This window comes from Somniosus microcephalus, chromosome 8, assembly GCF_052327205.1.
Source record: "Somniosus microcephalus isolate GS21.2 chromosome 8, FLI_Smic_1.0, whole genome shotgun sequence".
In the NCBI taxonomy this organism is placed as follows: domain Eukaryota; kingdom Metazoa; phylum Chordata; class Chondrichthyes; order Squaliformes; family Somniosidae; genus Somniosus; species Somniosus microcephalus.
In genome coordinates this window covers 237,493,150-237,509,932 of record NC_140994.1, presented here as the reverse complement: position 1 = coordinate 237,509,932, position 16,783 = coordinate 237,493,150, and the positions used below count along the sequence as shown (strand labels likewise).

Below are 16,783 nucleotides of genomic sequence, written 5' to 3'. Positions count from 1 at the left end.
TCTTCACCTTCGGTTTGGCTGGAGTAATCAGGTTCCGCAATAGGCCGTACGTTCTTGCGCCCATTAAGTTTAGTCGTACCGATGCCTTTTTCTCATCGGCTACTTCGTTTGCCTCGCAATATACCTCGACTCTTTCCACATACGTGGTCTATTGCATTATCGAAGGCAATGATATTGCCAGTCTTCGGCATCTTGGAAATCTAAGATGGCGCCTCCCGCGCTTTGCCTTCTTCCCCGATTTAACAAAATGGCGCCTCCCGTGCTTTGCCTTCTTCCCCGCTGGATTAAGATGGCGCCTCCCGCGCTTTCTGTCTTCTCCGCTGCTGCTAGCGCTGTTGCTGGCGTTTTATGCCTTGATGGTGATGCCCTATGGTCTTCGCGCACTTCCCCCCCGCGCTGCTGCTAACGCCGCTCTCTGCGGTTCCCGTGGCAAGCTGCAGCTCCTCGCGGCTTTCTGCGCTTCTAATTTTAATTATTTCCCCGTCGTCGTAGCAACCCTGCGGGACACTTGCCTCCCTCTTCTCGGGTCTGTACTCTGCCCGGCTTCGTAGCACCGGCCACGCCCTGTGTGCTCCACCCTCTCTCTCTCTCCTCTTCCCGACAACGCTGCTCGGCTCCGTTGAAAAGCAACCTGATCGAGCTCTAGACCGCCGCAGCCCAGGAAGGATCAGTGTACTACCTGCCACCAGCCCGATTAGCTGAAACACCATCGACAGGATAATCAAGCCCCGCTCTCGACAGCCTCTCCTGCAAATCTTCAACTCCGATGAATCAGAGGTGGATGCCCATGGTCGACGCCCGTTTCTTCTGTTCGTTTTATTATTATTATTTTTTTTTTCCTTCTGGCCTCGACCTCTGATAACTTCGCTTCAGGGATGGATCCCCATGAGGTGGTGCAGACTGTAGGTAAGTTCGGATCTGCTCGTCGCCAGTATTATGTCCGTGTATAATTGAGACACGGACTGCAGGAGTTGGTTATAACAGGTCTTTACTGAGTGGAGACAACCTGGAACTACTATGCAAAAGTTACTACACAGGCTTATATACAGGGGTGGTCACTACTGGTACTGCAGTATACAGGGGCTGCAGAATATAGTTCCTTCTGCAAAGTACATACACTACAGGATTGGACAAAGTCAACATGGAATTACAAAAGGTAAATCATGCTTGACTAATCTACTGGAATTTTTCGTGGATGTAACTGGTAGAATAGATAAGGGAGAACCAGTGGATGTGGTGTATTTGGACTTTCAGAAGGCTTTCGATAACGTCCCGCATAAGAGATTAGCGTGTAAATTTATAGCACATGGGATTGGGGGTAAGGTACTGACTTGGATAGAGAACTGGTTGGCAGACAGGAAGCAAAGAGTTGGAATAAACGGCTCTTTTTCCAAGTGGCAGGCAGTGACTAGTGGGGTACCGCAGGGATCAGTGCTAGGACCCCAGCTATTCACAATATATATAAATGATCTAGACGAGGGAACTAGATGTATTATCTTCAAGTTTGCAAATGACACAAAGCTGGGTGGGCGTGTATGCTGTGAGGAGGATGCTGAGAAACTCCAGTATGATTTGGACAGGTTGGGTGATTGGGCAGATGCAGTATAATGTGGATAAATGCGAGGTTATCCACTTTTGGTGGCAAAAACAGGAAGGTGGATTATTATCTGAACAGCAATAGATTGGGAGAAGGGGAAGTGCAACGAGATCTGGGTGTCCTTGTGCACCAGTCGCTGAAGGTAAGCATGTAGGTGCAGCAGGCGGTTAAGAAGCCAAATGGTATGTTGGCCTTCATAGCGAGAGGATTCGAGTACAGGAGCAAGGATGTCTTGCTGCAGTTGTACAGGGCCTTGGTGAGACCACACCTTGAGTATTGTGTGCAGTTTTGGTCGCCTTATCTGAGGAAGGATGTTCTTGCCATGGAGGGAGTGCAGTGAAGATTCACCAGACTGATGCCTGGGATGGCAGGAATGACGTATGAGGAGAGATTGGGTCGATTGGGCTTATATTTGCTGGAGTTTAGAAGAATGAGAGGGGATCTCATTGAAACTTATAAAATTCTAACAGGACTAGACAGACTAGATGCAGGAATGATGTTCCCGATGGCGGGGGAGCCCAGAACCAGGGGTCACAGTCTAAAGATAATGGGTAAGCCAGTTAGGACAGAGATGAGGAGGAATTTCTTCACCCAGAGTGGTGAACCTGTGGAATTCTCTACCACACTTTTGGTGGCGAAAACAGGAAGGTGGATTATTATCTGAACTGCAATAGATTGGGAGAAGGGGAAGTGCAACGAGACCTGGGTGTCCTTGTGCACCAGTCGCTGAAGGTAAGCATGCAGGTGCAGCAGGCGGTTGAGGCCAATTCATTAAATATATTCAAGAAGGAGTTAGATATAGTTCTTAAGGCTAAAGGGATCAAGGGATATGGGGAGAAAGCAGGGACAGGGTACTGAATTTGGATGATCAGCCATGATCTCATTAAATGCCGGAGCAGGCTCGAGGGGCCAAATGGCCTACTCCTGCTCCTATGTTCTATGTTTCTATGTATCTCCAGCCATGCAAACCATAGTCAAATCAGTTGGGCTGTGTTAAAGCTGAACCTCTTGGGAATTTAAATTGACATCAAGACCGATGAAAACCAATGAACACAGTATTAGGACACCTCAGCAAAGCCAAGATGTTGGCCCCAAGTGGAACTTGGGAAGGAACTCCTAAGGATTTGAAGTGACACAAGCTAACTCATAAGAACATAAGAAATAGGGGCAGGAATAGGCCGTTCAACCTCTTGCTCTGCCATTCAATAAGATCATGGCTGACCTTCCTCAACGCCACTTGCCTGCCCTATCCCCATATCCCTTGATTCCCTTAGTGTCCAAAAACCTATCGATCTCTGTCTTCACCCATCACCCCAGTGCTCGCTGACAGTTAAGCAATGCCACAATTTCAAAATTGTCATTCTTGTTTTCAAATCCCTCCATGGCCTCACCCCTTCCTATCTCTGTAATCTCATTCAACCCCACAACACCCCCCCAAGGTATCTGCGCTCCTCTAATTCTGCCCTCTTGAGCATCCCTGATTATGTGGCGTAACTCCTCATCTACAAATACTTGGTAGAGTTCTCATGATATCCTCCTAAATGCAGTAAGTCTCAGTAACTGCAGTTAACTTGGATTTTTATTAAGTTTAACCCATTTCTTTGTCAATTCATGAAGAGTCATTTTTATGTTAAAAATTGTTTATTATATAGTATTTTGAAGGACACATGCCTCCTGTTAGGCCACATTATTGTCTTTCTATCTACTTTTTCTCTTTCACATCATGTAGCTTTTACATTATTGAAGGCAGGGTAGGAAGCCTGCTCCTAGACCATGATCAATGCTGTCCTTGGTTGGCTACCAGCAAGCATGTGAAAGTTTCCTAGTGGGGCTGCCCCCTCCTTAAATGGAAGATGCCTGATGTCCACTTGCTGCTGGAGTTGTCCTACTGGTATGCCACTGAGCCATTACTAGCCTGACCTCCGCTCAGTATCTACCTGCAGCACAGTGGGAACACAGCACTGCCACCTTACACAATTATGTTTCTAATTCCTGATTATGTGGCTGTTCATCGTTACAGAATAGAAATCTTTACCTGGCTGGATTTTAAATATACTGCAGCACAAGCATAATTTCAGACTAATCTCATTCTCAATCTTAGAGCTAAATTTTGAGATAAGGCTGTCTTCATTTTGCATTGAAATTCTTCAAGCCAGTTATCATATTGTCTGAGAGCTGGTTCCGAAAAATAAACAGTGAGTGCTCTTGATAACAATGATAATAAATATCACAAGACTCTTCATTGTGCCTTCTACTCAGCCACTGCCTTACTTTATTATGACTATCACCCTCTCCTGTCTCTTGCAATCCCACTGTACCAGAGTGTGCAGGACAAAATTGTAAAAGAATATAAGGGAAAATTTTAGAGTATGAAAGAAGATTAGCAGGTAACATAAAGTGGAACCCAGAAATCTTTTATCAACATATCTATATATATAAAACAGTATGTCTCTCTGTCTGTCTGTCTGTCTGTCTCTCTGTCTGTTTTTCTGTCTGTCTGCCCGGCTATACAATCAAAAGTTATAGAGCGTACCTACACATATGTTATATCAAAAGAAAGCTTATCATTAGGGGACTCTCATAGGCGTATTTACTTTTTGGTCGGACAAAAATTGTGCCGACGGTATCCAAAAATCGTTCAAAATTCCGCTCATTATCCGCTCATTAGCATCGAGTGACGTGAAGGTTCATTGCGTGTGCGGGCGGGCCATCCTAGAGTCGAGTGACGTGACGATTGACCAATCCTACAGTTCAGTGACCTGACCATTGACCAATCGGTGCATGTGTGGGCGGGCCTAATGCTTCTGAGTTGAGGTGAGTGGCCGCCATCTTGATTCCAAACTCTTCATTTCTTTTTCCCACTTTCTGCGTGTTTCTTTTCAAATCTACATTTCCAGCAAAAAAAAGTTGCTTTTAAAACACAAATTCTTTTTAAAAAAAGTTAATTAATTTGTAAATCTTTTCTCTAACCTCTATAATTTTCCTACCTTTCACCGTTTTTGCAGGTAGGCCTCGAAGCCTGGGCCTCTGTTGCCCAGCGATTCCCGAGCTACGCACCTCCCGTCCCGCTCAACAAGCGGCCCGCGATCGCCGCCATCTTTCTAAAGGCTGGCGGCGCGGGACTGAGGTGAGCGTAGCCTTCACCGCCATCTTAGTAAAGGCGGGCGGGGCGGGAGTCAGCGCGCGCGTCAACGTCGGCCTGGAGCACGATCGAATCGGCGGTCTTGAAGCCGGCTCGGGCGGGGGGCGGGGCTCGGGAGGGCAGGAAGGGGGGGGTAAGGGTTACCCCGGCAACCGGGCCCGGCCCTCTCTCACAGCCTCAAGCCAGCTCATGCCCGTTCCCGGGGCTTGGCTCCAGCGCAGACCCAGCCGCAATCGGAAGTCTTGAAGCTGGCTCGGGAGGGCGGGGCTCGGGAGGGCGGGGAGCGGGGCTCGGGAGGGCGGGGGGCGGGGCTCGGGGGGGCAGGGGGCGGGTTACCCCGGCAACCAGGCCCGGCCGTCTCTCACAGCCTCAAGCCGGCTCACGCCCCTTCCCAGGGCTTGGCTCCATTTGCGGCCGTGGGCCACTCACCCTCTCTCTCTCCTTCCCTCTGTCTCTCTCTCCTCCCCCCCTCCCCACTTCCCCCTCCCCTCTCCCCCCTCCCTCCCCCCTTTCCCCTCCTCCCCCTCCCCCCGTTCCCACTCCCCCCTCTCCCCTCTCCCCCTCTCTCTCCCCCCTGCCTCACCCTCTCTCTCTCCCCCCTGCCTCCCCCTCTCTCTCTCCCCCTCTCTCTCTCCCCCTCTCTCTCTCATCCCGCCCTCCCCCTCTCTCTCTCCCCCCTCCCTCCCCTCTCTCTCCCCCCCTCCCTCCCCTCTCTCTCCCCCCTCCCTCCCTGTCTCTCTCTCCCCCCTCCCTCCCCCTCTCTCTCTCCCCCTCCCCCTCCCTCCCCCTCTCTCTCCCCCTCCCTCTCCCCCTCTCCCCCCTCCCTCCCCCTCTCTCTCTCCTCCCTCCCTCCCCTCTCTCTCTCCCCCTCCCTCCCCCTCTCTCTCTCCCCCTCCCTCCCCCTCTCTCTCTCCCCCTCTCTCTCTGCCCCTCCCTCCCCCTCTCTCCCCCTCCCTCCCCCTCTCTCCCCCCCTCTCTCTGCCCCTCCCTCCCCCTCTCTCTCTGCCCCCTCCCACCCCTTCTCTCCCTGCCCCCTCCCACCCCTTCTCTCCCTGCCCCCTCCCTCCCCGCCCCCTCCCTCCCCCTCTCTCCCGCCCCCTCCCTCCCCCTCTCTCCCCGCCCCCTCCCTCACCCTCTCTCCCTGCCCCCTCCCTCACCCTCTCTCTCTCCCCCTCTCTCTCTGCCCCTCTCTCCCCCTCTCTCTCTGCCCCTCCCTCCGCCTCTCTCTCTGCCCCCTCCCTCCCCCTCTCTCCCGCCCCCTCCCTCCCCCTCTCTCCCCGCCCCCTCCCTCACCCTCTCTCCCTGCCCCCTCCCTCACCCTCTCTCTCTCCCCCTCTCTCTCTGCCCCTCTCTCCCCCTCTCTCTCTGCCCCTCCCTCCGCCTCTCTCTCTGCCCCCTCCCTCCCCCTCTCTCCCCGTCCCCTCCCTCACCCTCTCTCCCCGCCCCCTCCCTCACCCTCTCTCCCTGCCCCCTCCCTCACACACTCTCCCCCTCTCTCTCTCCCCCTCTCTCTGTTCCCTCCCTCCCTCCCTCCTTCCCCCCTCCCTCCCCCTCTCTCTTGCCCCCTCCCTCCCCCTCTCTCTCCCCCTCCCTCCCCCTCTCTCTCTCTCCCCCTCTCTCTCTCCCCCTTTCTCTCTCTCCCCCCTCTCTCTCTCCCCCCAGTCTCTGTCTCCCCCCAGTCTCTCTCTCTCCCCAGTCTCTCTCTCTCTCTCTCCCCCCAGTCTCTCTCTCTCTCCCCCCGTCTCTCTCTCTCTTCTCCCCACAGTCTCTCTCTCTCTTCTCCCCCCAGTTGCTCTCTCTCTTCCCCCCAGTCGCTCTCTCTCTTCCCCCAGTCGCTCTCTCTCTTCCCCCCAGTCGCTCTCTCTCTTCCCCCCAGTCGCTCTCTCTCTTCCCCCAGTCGCTCTCTCTCTTCCCCAGTCGCTCTCTCTCTTCCCCCCAGTCGCTCTCTCTCTTCCCCCCAGTCGCTCTCTCTCTTCCCCCCAGTCGCTCTCTCTCTTCCCCCCGTCGCTCTCTCTCTTCCCCAGTCGCTCTCTCTCTTCCCCCCAGTCGCTCTCTCTCTTCCCCCCAGTCGCTCTCTCTCTTCCCCCCAGTCGCTCTCTCTCTTCCCCCCAGTCGCTCTCTCTCTTCCCCCCAGTCGCTCTCTCTCTCTCTTCCAACAACATGCCCTCAAAAAAGCCTCGGCACCGCCAGGCACTCCAGCTAGTATATTATATAATAACACACTGTGTGTTACTGGGTATAACACTCCTGTATATCTATCTTATATATACACACAGGCACGGTGGCATAGTGGTTAGCACTGTTGCCTCACAGCGCCAGGGACCCGGGTTCAAATCCGGCCTCGGGCGGCTGTCTGTATGGAGTTTGCACATTCTCCCTGTGTCTGCGTGGGTTTTCTCCGGGTGCTCCGGTTTCCTCCCACAGTCCAAAGATGTGCGGGTTAGGTTGATTTGGCTATGATAAATTGACCCTTAGTGTTAGGGGATTAAATACGTGGGGTTACGGGGATAGGGTGGGATATGTGTTGGTGCAGGCTCGATGGGCCGAAATGGCCTCTATCTGCACTGTGGGGATTCTGTGATTCTGTGTGATATAAACCGGTCTGTCTCCCTGTCTGTCTGTCTGTCTGGCTATACAATCAAAAGTTATAGAGCGTACCTACACATATGTTATATCGAAAGAAAGCTTATCATTAGGGGACTCTTGTAGGTGTATTTACTTTTTCGTCAGACAAAAATTGTTTGGACAGTATACAAAAAACTTTCAGAAATCCTCAAAAATCCACACATTAGCGGATGACTAATCCTACCTCTCATTACCGTTGAGTGACGTGCTGCTTCACCAATCCTACAGTTCACTGACCTGATGGTTGACCAATCAGTGCGTCACGGGCGGGTCCTAATCCTCCAGTCTCCCTAAACTTTGCCGCCATTTTTTCCATCCCCACAGGGACAGCAGCAGCAAAAGAAACCCCCACATTGTGCCTCCCGATCCTGCTCCCGCCCCGCCGGAGTGGCAGGTAAGTTAGCCTCACTCGGGCCGTGCCTCGCAACCACTCGGCCCGACACACACAGCGGTCGGGGGACCGGCAGCGGCCGGCCGTCAGCCGCGCGATCCCCGGTGGAGCTCAGCTCGGGTCCGTCTCGGCCCGACATCCCGGCCGCGCCTCAAGCGCTAAGCCCCGCATGGCCGCTATCACAACGGCACTGGGCCTCAGGCGCTAGGCAGGGAGAGGGGAGGGAGGGGGAGGGGAGAGACGGAGAGGACAGCACAGGGAGAGGGGAAGAGGGAGAGAGAGGGGGGACAGACAAGGGCAGGGAGACCGCGCGCCCCAAAATTGCCCTGGCAACGCCAGGCACCACTTGCTAGTAAAAGATAAATGGATAGTTAAAGGAATGGTGAGGCCGTTTAGGGCCAAAAAATAAATCTTCTTGTGGAGGCAGAGGGCATGACTCAGGTACTGAATGAATGCTTTGTATTCACAAAAGGTGATGAAGTTACTGTTGAAGTAGAGGAGAGGGGAGTACAGAAAGTGTGGTGGAATCAGGGTTATGGGGAAAAAGCTGGGGAGTGGGACTCATTGGATAGCTCTTTCAAAGAGCCGGCACAGGCACGACCGATTGAATGGCCTCCTTCTGTGCTGTAGGACAGTGTTTCTCAAACTGGGGTCCGTAGAGACTTTCCAGCGGGGTCCATGGCCAGAGGTAATTTCAAGCCTGCTCCTCTTTATAAAACTGACATCCATTCATTTCTTGTGAATTAATCTCAACAGCTGGGCCCACCTCCACACAGAGGCCCACAGCTCTCACTCGCTTTGCAACGAGCGCTCCCTCCCGGTCGAGCCAATTCCACTCACTGACGCCGCGATCCTGTGCCATCCTCCCAACACGTGATTAGAACGCCTGCGGGGCCCTTCATACGTGTGCCTGAACATGTTCACGCAAACACGTACAATCCCATGGTGCAGCTGTTACAGAACATGCCGGTGGGTCAGTATGGCGATGAGTCGTGCTTCCAGCAGCATCCCAGCACATACATGGGTGCTCGTGCCCTCGCTCACCTTGGCCGGCCTGCTGACAGCTTTAAAAATTGTCCAGCACTGAGTGGCTATTAGTGGTCATCTGCTGCTGCGGAGTACCCAGAATTAGTGTGAGAAGCAGGCACTGTAAGGATTTTCGGGGCTTCTTTTAACTGGTTTAAGGTAATCTACCTGGCCAGCAGTCTTTTTGCTGCTGCACTCTAAACCAATTTTAAAACAGCGGTTTTGAATCGCTACCCCTCCTTGGCCTAGAAATTCAGTCGCGTTTGCGCCCACTTATTGGCTATAGAGTGGTTTGCGCCGGAAGTTTTTTAGCGCCCGAAATTCAGTTGGTCCCTAACATCGGCGTTAGCCGGTAGCGCTGCGCCGGCACCGATGACGTCATCGGTGTGCGCAGCGCCCCGGTTCCAATGCTATTCCGTGCCGATGGCCAAATTCAGTTGCGGCCGCCTCGCCCGTAGCGGCCGCAAACAGCGTTTGAAAAACGGTGCCTTGCAGCTCCGAGAGGCCGGCGCATAAAGGTGGAGGGGCGGCCGGCCGCTTTCCCGGCGGCCACCTGGCCGCACCTCCCTCCCTGGACTCCTGCACCACCCCCCCCGCGGCATTGGTGTCTGCGACTCCCGCGAGCCCGGCACTTCTCCGTGGTGCCGGGCTCATTTGCCGGGGGAATCCAGCGGCGATCTCACGGCTGCAGGCAGCTCCTCCTTAAGAGAAGGAGGAGGCCTGCAGTACCCCAGCCTGCTGCACCGCATCGGGTGCCGCAGCGGCAGCTGGACGCCTGAAACTGACTTTCATCGCCCCAAACGAGGCGGCCAAACCCTGCAATAGCGCCCGCCTCCGTCTTGGGGCGGCGCAACTGAATTTCAGGCGGGCGCTACGGGAATCCGGGCGAGCGCAAAATTTCGGGCACTAAAGACCTGGCGCGGCAATACCGAATTTCTAGGCCCTTTAGTTCTGAGTGGAGGAACTTATAATTAATGATATTAAAACGGAACAAGTGGTTTGGATGAGAGCAAAAAATCAAGCTTTATTAACTAAAAGAAACTATAATCACAATATCAAACTATCCCACACGAACACAGTAAAATTGTAAAACTATATAACAGGGGGGTTGCAGACGGCAAAAACGAGGGATACAATGGCTACAATGTTATTTAAACAATCTTAGCAATTCCCTTAAATCACCATCCCCCCATAACTCCTGCTAGGTTGCCTTGTTGAGGAGCCAGAAACTCTGCTCACATGTGGTCCAGCGAAGAGAGAGAGAGAGAGAGAGAGAGAGAGCTCACCTATGGTCCCAGGAAGTCAAGAGAGCGAGAGCTGGCTTCAGCATCTATCTTTATACCTGGTGAGCCCCTCCCGTCCTGCCTTGCAGGCTGTGTGCAAAATTCCCCAAAGCTGTGATAGGCTAACTCAAAGTGGTTAGATTGAGTTAATGTGATTTTCAGAGCTCCCTGTGCTGAAACAAAAGGGGGATGCACTACTCTATTGTCCAGCGCTGGGTGATTTAAAAATCCATTCAAATCTTGAACGATACCCATTCAAGGTGCAAAAGTCTCTTCTGCAGTTTCCTTTGTATCCACTCGATATACAAACAAATGCTAATAGCATTCAGTTGCTTTGTAAACAAAGCATTGTCCTTTGTCTTCATTGAACCTTACTTCCAGACACAGAAAGCTGCATTCCAAGCCTCTTTTGTCATTCGGCCATGTGGTGTGACAGCCATTTTTATCCCTGGAAATTTAAAAGCACAACGCCCAGGGATTCTTTAATCAAAAAAATGAATCTTCAGAACTGTAAATTATTGCGAATTCTTACAGCACACCCATCTCACTGATATCTGTAAGTAAATACCTGTTTTCTTAAAGGCATTATTAAAACACTCTTTACATGTAGCACTTTCAAATTAAGAGTATTGTACAGTATTATAATTTAGATGGGGAGTTCATGATTACTAATCGATTTGAAAAGGGGTCCTTCAACCAAAAAAGTTTGCGAACCACTGCTGTAAGATTCTATGATTCGACCTTCCCCGGCTTTTCCCTTTCTCTTATCCTCCTAGTGCCCCGTCACCTTACTGCCTTGCTTTTTCCTCCTCCCATCTAGCTGCATGTACTCTTCCCACCCCTCCTCTCCTTTGCACCTGACCTTTCTCCCCTCCGACTCCAGAGACTTGAACACAAAAATCTAGGCTGACACTCCAGTGCAGTGCTGAGGGAGCGCTGCACTGTCGGAGGTGCCGTCTTTCGGATGAGACGTTAAACCGAGGTCCCGTCTGCTCTCTCAGGTGGACATAAAGGATCCCATGGCACTATTCCGAAGAAGAGCAGGGGAGTTATCCCCGGTGTCCTGGCCAATATTTATAGCTCAATCAATATAACAAAAACAGATTATCTGGTCATTATCACATTGCTGTTTGTTGGAGTTAACTGTGCGCAAATTGGCTGCCGCGTTTCCTGCATTACAACAGTGACTACAAAAGTACTTCATTGGCTGTAAAGTGCTTTGCGACGTCCAGTGGTCATGAAAGGTGCTATATAAATGCAAGTCTTTCTTTTCTTTTCCCATCTTGCCAATGACTTGTTTGCTAATATTTCATATTCTCATCCCCACTCTCTTACTTCACCTTCTCTCCCCACACCCACTACACTCTTCATTCCTCTATTCTCTATCACTTCCCGCTGATCACTATATTATTTATCCGAGGACCACCCCCTTGTCTCCTCACTGTCCTCCATAGTTTCTGTGAAGAAGAAAAATTTACTGCGTTGGAGTTAATCATTTTTGAACCCAACCTATTAAAAAATAAATGGAATAAATACAAGATATTGAAGATCTGTAATCAAAATAAAACCACATTTTATTGAATTTAATACAAAATTAAAAGAGAAACACTTTCTGTACAAACACATACAGAGGAAACAATATATTAAACACTGGCCGCACAAATAAAATACACCGTCATTACATTTTACTCAAATGGGGAGAAAGCACAACAGGTCTGCACAACTATAACAGGGAGGAATCTGGATACGCTACAATTTCGGTTTCCAATGTCAAAATCACATTAGAGTGTCGTTATATCATTGCAGTGTTCACACAGATCGGCAACCTTCTGGAAAGTTGTTCATTATACAGCGTGACCCTAGATAAGACTCTCTTTGATGTGCACGATTTGTGCATGAACCCTCACTAACACAGAATTAATTTGAAATCTCCCCTCCATAAGATGTATGACCCTAAAAGACACAGTCACCAAGTTATTTAACCGTGGCCCTTTAGCCCAATAGCCAAGTTTATATGTCACTCTTGGGGCAGAAAGTCATCGCAATCTCAAATGAAGACCGCTTTATACTCAATGCCATTCAACCCCAAGTTGGCCCAATGGTTTGACTGGAACGGAGGATAATGACAGTGAATGGTTCCACACCAGCGTGTCGCACAGTTCTGAGCGCTTGAGAAAGAGTGTACCATTATTACTTCACTGTTACTGACTGTTTGATTGTGGAGGTGTATAACATAACCAAGACTTGGCTCAATGTGTAATAAAACTGAAGATGTTGGTAATGGAACAGGAAACACTTGACAATATAAAATGAGCATTTCTGTTCAATCTGGATTCTAGACAGGATTTTATTTTGAAACGCAACAATGAAATTCTCACCAATAATTCTTCCGGTATTTAGAGAATGAGACCTCACTCTTTTCTCCAGTAATATACTGTTCAAAACATAACAAGAAGCTCATCAAAGAGGCGAGTCCTTGGCCTATAGTCCTCCAAGGTAGCATAAAGGTATTGATCCAGTACTGAGGCTAAAAAGAGGGCTCAGCCAACAAATACCTAGGAACGTGTAAATGCAGCTCGCTCTCCTGGCACAGTGCCAAGGTGGCAATTAGGCAAAGGAGAAAGTATTGCTTGTTTTTTTTTTTGTTTCAGTGTTGGAAAGAATGTTATGTTTAGTAATATTCTGATTAGATTTTTGATGACAAACTACTATTTCCCTTGTATGGGAGAGCTCATTTTAGTCCAGTATGACCCGTGGCAGGTGTGTTTTCTGTGGGACTCCTGTTCTTGGTTTTTCCCTGAACGGATATCAGATTCAGAGCCTCACACTGCCACCAATTCTCACCAGCTCCAGCACGCAGAAATATGCCTGCATTGCCCCAAACTATTGCTCGGAGATGAATTCTTCATGTGAATATAATTCTTTGCTTTAATAAGGACATCTGCCAGATGTCAGAAAACGTTCTTCACGCTGTTCACATTTGCATAAGACACTCGGGAGCCATTTTATAGAAATGGACTTCGGGCACAAAACGGGTTTGCTTCATCAAATCTCTATCCTTTTTAATTGGAAAGCTTGTTATTAAAAGAATTTTTGGGACTTCCCTGTATTTATCGTGCATTGAATAATTAGCGTTTCCGTTTGTGAATTGTGTGCTTAAAGAAATGGGGAATGGAACATTTTCTCTTTCAGGCAACAAATTCATTCCCTGGCCAGGTATAGCACAAGTAGATGTAGAGTAACGCTTATTGACTCTGGCGATGAAGATGGTGTCAGTTCCCATGTAAAATAACATATGAGTAACAGCTGCAATGTTATAAACACCCCTCCCACCCCACAACATGCTGAATTCAAACTGTGTCAGTGAAACATAACAAGTATCACGTTGGTTTTCATGGTATTTTCAGACGTGCATAACCATTAACACCAAATCCATTAGTAAACAGACTGCATACATAATATTGTCCACAGTCTCTCATTAATTCAATACTTTTATGGCTGGGGAGAGTTTACATTTGTGTTACTAAAAAGACTAGATTTTCACAATCTCACTAACATTACAATCATAAAAGTTACAATAATGTTTTTGTTTTCTCAAAGTCTTGCCCGTCTTTACCGTGGCATTTCGTCTGAATTTATCAACAGACATATGTCACCTCAGTGCTGCAGCCTTACTAATGCAATGTCAAAGTGTTGCTGCAGCATTCTTGTAGTGGTAGGGCTGCCAGTCTGGGGCATTGTTAATCAGCCCCGTTGTCCAGAGGGTGCCAAATCGACCATTCCACTTGTACCCACAATGAAATTGTTACAGTGGTCTTAGAGTGGGCATCAAATGGCTGTCAGTGGCCTTGAGCTGTCATAGTAGTGCATGATAGAGACATGAAAAAGTCTTCTCATTAAAACATCACCTCTTCACAGCTGCCATAGTCACTCTCCATCAGATCAGAGTCCTCGTAGCAGGTAGGCATGATGAGATGGGGCACCACAGCTTGCGAGTGCACGGGCCCGCAGTCTGCGTAGGATGGCTGGGCAACACTGAGGCGGACGTGAACCTTCTGGTAGCCGGGCTGCAGGGGAATGCCCGGGACCTGGGCTTTGAGCAGCTCTGCCGGGTAGTAGCTGATGGCAGTGTATTCATTCTGGCAACGAGTCGTCAGTAAAGCCGCCGGATCGCCGTCGGGAAAGTCCTCCAGGACCTGATCGTTGTACTGCGGAGGCAGGGGTGCCCGCTTGTTCCGTGCGGTACAGTGGTCCAGTGGGAACGGGAAGCCGTCGTATATGCTAAAATGTTCGTTGCCCATTGGACGTGGGAGATTCTCTTCCATTCCTTCATAGCGTGGATATTCCTGCATTCTTGGTGACTGGGACTGGGGAGGCCAGACCGGAGGATCGCCATGATAGACTGAAAAAAAAATAAAGTTCAAAGATTTTTGATGCACGATATTCAAACTACGTATAAATAATCAAGAGGCATCTTCGAAAGGAATAAACATGGTTCGTAGTGTTTTTTCTTCAGCTATATATTTTCTCCCTTCTGCTCAGTTTAGATCCAGCAACCCAACCCACCCCGATCCGAGGTTGGTGCTTAGGATGGGGATCCCTCATCAGCACAGTTCACCTCTGGTGGGGTGATCTGCAACCCTGGTGCTAACTTGTCTTTTCCTCCCACCAGTCTCCTGGGCCACTGCAGCCTGCTCCACTATGCCAGCTTTTCCTGCTTCTCCCTCTCCAACATAGCTGACCTGCTTGAACTATTCACACATTCTCTGGGTCTGGCACATGTCTTTTATTTGTCTAATTTCTCTCATCGTGCCTCCTTTTTGTCTTATGCTATTATCACCTCTGCTAGTTAGCCATCTCCTGCTCTCCACCTAATCACTTCGCAGCTCGTTCTTTCTCTTCCCTTGTGTATGCGTTCCTATCCTTCACTCATAGGACCATACTGCCCTCTGCAGGTTGATAACTGATAGTGCCTTCTACGGGGTGCCACCCGACAAGCTCAGACTACCCATCTTAACAGGCCCATAACTATCCGATAATAGTTACAAACTTCAGATCGACACTGTCCGATACATATTGCCAGTTCCCCTCTGAAGGATCTCAGCAAGATTTTTTTTCTCTTATTTTCCTGTTTCCTTTCTTCAATTTTTTAGGATTTCTTTTCATTTCATATTTTTATTTTTTTAGTTTTATGACTTGCCTATCCGTCTGATTTATTTTCTGCTTTATATCTTTTGTTTAATATTCTCCATTTGCTTCTGTCTTTATATTTATTTTTCCACTTCCTTTATTTTCTCCCTTTTGTTTATGCCAATGCTCTTCCATTCAAACAATCCATAAAGGAGGCTCCAATTCACTGGCAGGACCCGACCTGCAAGAAAGGTAACACCAAGCCCTGCGGAGCTAAAGGGAGTGTAATAATGGTGGAGCAACAGCTAAAGAACTGTCAAAAAAAATGCAGGCTGTTGTAAGTGCCCAATGGCTCAATGAGTTTATCATGTCGCTGTATCATACCCGAGGGTCCCGGTTGGACGTCTGGCCTGTCCAAACTTAAGATGATATCAGCTTGGATGGAACATAGGAACTGGAGCAGGCCATTCAGCCCCTCGAGCCTGTTCCGCCATTCGATTAGATCATGGCTGATCTGTATTTTAACTCCATCTACCCGCCTTGGTTCCAGCACCCTTAATACCCTTGCCTAACAAAAATCTATCAATCTCAGTTTCGAAATTTTAATTTGGCCTCGTCTCAATATCATTTTGGGGGAGACTGGTCCAGATTTCCACTACCCTTTGTGCGAAGGAATACTTCCTGACATCACCCCTGAACGGCCTAGCTCTAATTTTGATGTTATGCCTCCTTGTTCTGGACTCTCCCCTCCAGATGATCCAGTTTCTCTCTATCTACCCTATGATCCCCAATGGGAATGGGGTTGCTTGAACTGGCCTCATTATCACTGGTTTAAGGTGAGGAAAATTGGCCAGGGAACCTGCTCCCGATTGCTTTCTCATGACCCCTGGTGATTGTTGGTTAAGGACAATGTCAGGCTTAGTGTAATGCCCTTTTTTTTCAGTCAAACAGCCTACTAACATTCATTGTCAAGGCTCACACATGAATAATGGTTTTTGCGTGCGGTACTAGAGGCTGACTGGCACCTGTAAAATTATGAAAAATAAAAGGAGGATCCCGGCAGTGCTATACCACAGAGGGCTGTGTAGGGCAATAAGGGAAAATCACTCAAACACTGGGATGCACACACAGACAGGCCCCATTTTGTGCATGCACATAGTATTTTTTGTTAAACCCCAACATTTGGAAAAATGAACAACTTCACAATTACTAGGTGGCCGTCCACAAAATATTTAAAGACACAAGAGACAAGGATTAAAAGAAAAGAAACACAACACACCTTCAGTATAGGCCTCCTGAACCAGATTCATTTTTTTTCCTCAATAAAATTCCCCCAACTTACATCACCCAATAGAATAGGTACACGCCAGCAGAGTTCAAGGCGGTCATTTTCAACTTCGCCACCTAGGCGGTAACCTGGAGGAGTGTATTGTCCGCTCGTTGCTGAACGACGACCGGGCGGGTTCTATAATGGGCGGGTGAGCCACATGGTCAGGTTACCCCTCAGGTGGCGAGGTTAAAAATACCCCGTAATCCTTTTGTCCATTACTGGTCTCAAAGGCATTAGATACTCTTTGCCAATAGATACT

General features: G+C 49.3%; 1 protein-coding gene across 1 annotated transcript in view; it reads right to left on the bottom strand.

Annotated features, from left to right (window-relative positions):
- Positions 1-11,606: 11,606 nt before the first annotated feature.
- The window catches only part of fat2 (FAT atypical cadherin 2), a 113,129-nt gene continuing 107,952 nt past the window's right edge, over positions 11,607-16,783 (bottom strand). The window contains exon 23 of the mRNA XM_085995815.1: positions 11,607-14,466. Coding sequence (XP_085851941.1) covers positions 13,961-14,466 — 506 coding nt within the window. The 3' untranslated portion in view covers positions 11,607-13,960. The remainder of the gene's footprint in view (positions 14,467-16,783) is intronic.